Source organism: Eutrigla gurnardus, assembly GCF_963514095.1.
Source record: "Eutrigla gurnardus genome assembly, chromosome: 9".
NCBI lineage: Eukaryota > Metazoa > Chordata > Actinopteri > Perciformes > Triglidae > Eutrigla > Eutrigla gurnardus.
This window is the reverse complement of record NC_139923.1, coordinates 10305033-10311111: the sequence shown is the minus strand read 5'-3', so window position 1 is coordinate 10311111 and position 6079 is coordinate 10305033. Positions and strand designations below refer to the sequence as shown.

The 6079-nt window shown below is 41.7% G+C and overlaps 1 protein-coding gene across 1 annotated transcript; it reads right to left on the bottom strand.

Moving 5' to 3' along the window:
- Positions 1 to 3914: 3914 nt before the first annotated feature.
- cUnh15orf61 (chromosome Un C15orf61 homolog) lies at positions 3915 to 5375 on the bottom strand. Its single transcript, XM_084016858.1, has 2 exons — positions 4663 to 5375; positions 3915 to 4567 (listed from the first exon to the last, which is right to left on the bottom strand). Exons 1-2 carry the CDS (start codon positions 5003 to 5005, stop codon positions 4440 to 4442), a joined length of 471 nt encoding a protein of 156 aa, XP_083872984.1. The 5' UTR covers positions 5006 to 5375; the 3' UTR covers positions 3915 to 4439.
- Between the last annotated feature and the right edge of the window lie 704 nt (positions 5376 to 6079).

The window sequence follows — 6079 nt, the reverse complement described above, 5'->3', positions numbered from 1 at the left end:
TCAAAAATAGCTGCAAATTATTTTTCTGTGAATTGACTTATCAGTAAATCGACTAATTGCTTCTGCACTACACGCTGTGGTTTATTTGGGAGCTCTTGTCTACATCCACTGAGCACCAACCAGCTTTTTAATTCAGAACTCCCTCCTTTCTTTCATCTAAGCACTATACCACCTATAAACCTCTCACACACGGCAATCCACTCACGATTAATGAAGTGCTTACTTAACCAATTTAAACCCTTAATTCCTATTAATTCAACATAATAGCCACCCTCTCGCCAGAATGAACAACACTCGAGCAGGAACGTACAAATCTCTGAGGCCAGAAAGAGTCGACCCAGCAAATTCCGTATTCTTTGATAAATATGTAACAGTATGTATATCACTGTTAAAATGCATAACCCTCATGTAAGACCCCTATCAAGTCTGCTTTACACCTGTATTACATTTCTCCCTCAATCAGCAGCTTTTCTGAGACACCCACCTCCCACGAGGAGCAGAAACCATTACAAGGCGCTGCAGCTCATTTGCAGAAAGATTGGAGATCACGCTGCATCAAAAAGTATGTGAAGCATTTCTGGGAACAAAATTGATTTATTCCATTTCTATGTTTGTATGCAGCATCAGTATCAGTGTATTTAATGTAAATCCCCATTCTGGCATCGAGCCGCCGTGTGGGCTGCTGCTTATTGTGCAAGTAAGAAGCCGAGCAGTCAAATAACATAAGGGGCCTGCTCCGGCGCTACATTTACATAGATGCAATATCTTTGATATAAGATATTTCATCTTGAACTGAATGATAAAACATGTATGCAATATAACAAATTATATCAATCAAACAAAACCGTGCAGTATGCCCGTCCTCTGATCCACTGAGGCCGCTTGTTTAAGCGACAAAGACATTAGTCGATCTTCAGTGGAATAAAAAGGCTTAAGCACATAAATAAATATTTCTGGATATCAATTCAGGAATATTTTGACTTAGGCAAAACAGATCAAGCAGAGCCTGTGGCTAGAGGAGCCCGTGTGCATGCTGGTGGGGGGTTAAAGACAGCCTGGGGGATGTGAAGGGCGTCTGTTTTTTAATGAGCTGAAACTTTAAATACTGCATAATATATAATAAAAATGGATAGTTCATTTAACTCTCCCGATAAGTCGTAGAAAAACCATTAAAATCCATTAGTGTCTTAATGTCAACAGAGTAAGCATTGAGTATGGATAAAGTGAACATGATGCCACATCATCAACAAGAAAGAAAAACAAAACAATAATCAACTTGAACTGGGAGAGAAAAAAAAAAACAGATCTGGGCATGAAGTTAAGTGCACAAGCTTCAGGGCATCGACTAAACACAGTAAAAGCAATGACAGTGACATATTGAACTATATAAATGTGTATCCACTCCAAGAATACACAATTAGCATGTTCATCAACGTTAGATGTGAAGCAGAATATAAGTCAAAATTGTCCAGATTTTTTTTTATTTACTGCAATTTAAGCCTAATTTCCGCTGGGAGTGGTCTCGAACCAGAAATAAAAACACAGAAAAGATGAGTGACAGACTTCTCAGCCACCCACTGACTGTAGCTTTGGCAACGCTGATTGGCACAGCAGGCATGGTGTTTCAATTCTTCCTCCTCTCTCTCTCACACACACACACACACACACACATCCAACATGTCATAAAGAATAGAGGGGGGATGTAAAGAAAAGAATGATGCTGCCCCTTGTCATCCCTTGGGTGATGAAATACACCATAATAGATTTTTAACTGCTTCAGTGCCTCCAAAAGCAAAATAAAAGGTAGTGATTCAACCTTCAATGAAAAAAGGTCAGCAATTATTAACTACTGAAAGCCATCTTTTTAACAATAATAAAACCAAAAAAGGTGAATGTGTCTCACTCTGCTTAACTTGTTCAGAGCTGATCAACGAGTGCGTATACGTCTGCAACCGGAGAGGCCTCTCGTTGAAAAGTAATGAGCTTTCCTTTCCATTGTCACATTGTAATTCAAAAAGTGCCATTACACCGTGAATATTGTGACGGTGTTGGCTGACACCTCTGCATTGAGATGTAATTCCAGGGTCCTTAAAGTGCTGTGAGTGATGGCTCTGTCCCCCCGCTGCTCATGGAGCAAGCGTGGAGACGGAGCTGGTGGCCAGATCCAGAGGCTTAATAATGATAACCTCGCCAGTGTTAGCTGCAGGGGTTGTTCACACAATAATTGTTTCTGCCAAGCCATATATCTATATGACAGAGAGAAAAAAACCTGCTGTGACTTTTCTGCTAAATAATTGATTCAACAATCGGCCGCATCAACTCTTTCAAGAAGATAAACATGGGTTTGTGCTTTTTTTTTTTTTTTTGCGCTGAAGAAACTTATTAGCTAATTAGAAGATAATTACAAGTCTGTAAATTGATTAGCAATTTCACCGCTGAACATTAACAATTTACAGCAACACTACACTCAATTTCAGCACTTGTTTTGCTTTACTTACCTAAATTCTAAACAGTAGTATTTAAAGATTTCACCTTGACAAAACTTATTACCAGCTCCAGCGTGCAATTAAACGTGCCAAACAGGCATTCATTCTTTGTTCATTACGAGATTAGATGTGCGTTTGGTAATTTAGACACTTCCAATACAGGGCCAGACTACCGCGGCTATTAAAAGGCATCAATCTCACGACAAATGCTGATATATTTTGTTCATTTACAGCAGCTCATTTGCAGTCCAGATACCCTAGACCTGCTGGTGACGGAGGTTGGATGTGTAATGCTGAGCCTCTGCCGGAGCTGAAGGGGTGGCCTCCCCAGCAGTTTAGAGTGACTCAAAGGTGAAGCCCTGAAAAAGAAGACAATGTACTCACATGCTCCACAGTTTAGATTTCACCGACTCACATCATCCTGTAAAAGCACGCGCACAAAGGTGCAGTCAGTTGCAACCCCCTTCAATTGTGTCTGGCTGTACGGCGGTATCAATGCAGCTCGTGGGTCAAAGGGTCAATGAGTAATTAAGACATGGTTGCCTGAGCATTCCCCATGCACACTTTCAGTCCCGATGAAAGGCTGGAAATGAAAGGAGGGGGATTTAAGTGCAGCCTGATACCGTGGATCAGATCTCCATAAGTGTGTCTAAATGTTCCTTGTTCAAGGCAATTAGTATGATTAAGGGACATTGTGGCGTCATCACTGTTTCAGAGGGTTTTCTGCACATGAATTCTTCATGAGGGTTAGACTCTTTTTTTTTTACACAACAAAAGTTATATTGCTTAGAATAAAAAATGCTAATTCCTGTAAACCCAGGGACCTTACATATGGATTTAATATCTCATTCAGTAATTAGTGAGCTTGTTGCATCAAAGCAAAGCTCATGTTCTTTCTTTATTGGGGGGGAAAGAAGTGACAGCAGTGCTAGTGTAAGCGTTGGTTAGGTAAAAAAATATATATGCATCTATAAATTAAATTACCCTCTTAAATGCTCTTGTGTAAGACGACTTTTTTACCAAACAGGACACTCATGAAGAGGCGCTACATCACAAACAGCATGCAGGCTGATAATGAGCCTTCCAGTGCAAAGAAGGTCAGAAGGTGCATTGATTTACATGTACAACAAGAAATTATTCGTTCGCTTTCATTGTTGCAAAAAATGAAGAGGCCAAGGACAGAAAATTGAGGTCGCCGATAAACGCCATTTGTAGGAGATGCTGAGGAGTGAAGAAATCAATATGGCAGTTTGTCACCCGGCCTCTCAGAGGGAGCAGGGCTCCGTAGCAGAGGTAAGTGTGCCCTGTCAGCAAAGCACATTACCAGAAATCAAAGCCAGTGAAGGCCCGGAGGAAAGCATGCAGACGCCTCCATACAAAGGCCACACTTTGGTAATTAAAACCTATTTTATCAGACCTGTCTTGTCACTGGTGTTTCCTCTAACACTATCGACTATCTGTTGCATGCCGGCTGATCACTAATTTACCTTTAAATAAATGAACCACGGTTATTTAAAATCCTGGACTTGTTACACAAATTGAAGCAAAAGACGTGGCAGTGTCAAATAAATTATCACACTTGCCGTCACTTATGTAAATAATCATTTTTAAGACTTGGGCTTTAAAGGAAATGTCTTATTTACCATTAAAAAAATGTTTTCTAGAGTTCATCTTGAGATGCTGGCTGACCCTTATGACCCCACTCAGCTGTAAATCATTTCAGTCATTGCACACTTGTAAAAAATATACTTTTATGATATATTGACTCTGAAGACATATGTACAGGAGGCTGACAGGAGCATGGCTTGAAAACATTGAAGAAAAGTGTCAAGAAATCCTAAGCTTTCCATTAGTAGGGTATGAGAACAAACTCACTATTGTATGCTAGTGTAATAACTGAGTGCTCTGGTGCAACATATGAACCTTAACTCAAGACAGAGTTTAATTCATGGTCTAGTACTGTGCGCCCTCGTCTTCTTTGTAGGCGAAATAGACTGTGACAGGTCCAGCACTGGTCTGCACGGTTTCTGCAGCTCCCACCACCATCCAGCAGCCAATGCCATAGGCCAAACAAGGGACGCCTGCAATGAAAGGACGCAGTGATTAGGTGGTGTTTGAAAACAAAATACATCTGTGTCTCACAGGAATAAGGAAGTCATTAAACATAGTTACTGACCCAGATTAAGGGCTTTCAACACGGTGAAAAATGTGTTCTCAAAGTCCAGGTTCTGCGGCGGCGCTTTAGTACAGTGGTATTTAATGAAGGGGAAGCAGCCCGTTCTCAGTATTTGGTAGTTGGATCCGTGGACGCTCCAGTTAAAGTTGGACAGTCCGAACTGGTCGTTGTGGACGGCGCTGTAGCGGACACAGAACGAGGTCCACGGCGGGAGGTTGCGCTGCAGCAGGTGGCGGGTCAGCACCTCCGAGGCAGCCGGCCGCCGGCCCGTCCTGCCAAACGTGCTGGGGAACAGGACCATCTTCAGAAAGGCGCCGTGCAGCTTCCTCAAAAACCCCCTCATGACTTGCGAGCATCGGGATGACTCGCCTCTGCTGCCGTTTGTTTTATCGCCTGGACTGCATGGAGATTGCCCCGCAGACACGACGCTGCCTAGATTAAATGTACCGCCATTTTTACAGCAGCTGATTTAACAGCAGCGAAACATGCTGCGCCTACTCGTCCGTCAAAGCGGTGGGGGAAAGGACACGGGGCACTTTACACGAGCTGCTAGCGTGAGCTAGTTAGCAAACAAGACAGTTTGTTAGCCGAGATATATGCTAACAGAGGGACACATGCGGACACACCTGCTGAACATACAAACTATCTTAACCAGCTAAAACGTGTACTCCAAGTCTGCTTACTGTGCTCCTGTTTGCTCTCTGTTCTGGTGCTCCTGTTGAAGTCGTCCGGTTGGAAACTCAACGCTGCACAATCGTTCCTCTTCAACAGAGTTAGGGACTAGAATCTGCATTTTAGTTTTATGTACTCACATGTTAACCGAGTATTAGTCACGTGTCTTCATACCAAACTCACACCAGACCGAGTATTAGTCACGTGTCTTCACACCAAACACACCAGACCACAACAACAAAGTCAAAATCCAGATTAGTGTCTATACTTTAACATTTTAGTAATTAGTAATGAATGCGTGTGAATGTAATTAATTATATGTTACAGCTGAAAAAACTCCCCTTTTCCACCTTTTGTAAGTTTCCCATCTGTTCCCTTCTTTTTTTTAATAATTGCCATACAAGCAAACTAAAAATGATGAACTAGGTTATGAGCCAGTCACCATAACCAAATAAACCTTTTGTAACTTTTCCCACCACTGAGCCCGGTTGTGATGACCACCAGCACATCCTCCATTAGTACAAACTACATCCACTCAAAGACACTGAAACACTTGCTGAAGTATTTCTGCTGTAGATCAGCACCATGGACAGCATTCCACAACCCACAACAACTCAAGTCATAAGAAGCATGCTTAAATATATATAATTAATTTTTAGTTTAAAAGTAAAAGACACGTGTGTATATATGCACACTGTCACCCATAAAGTTGGAATATTTTGTTTTCAGATACAATCCTCTGTTT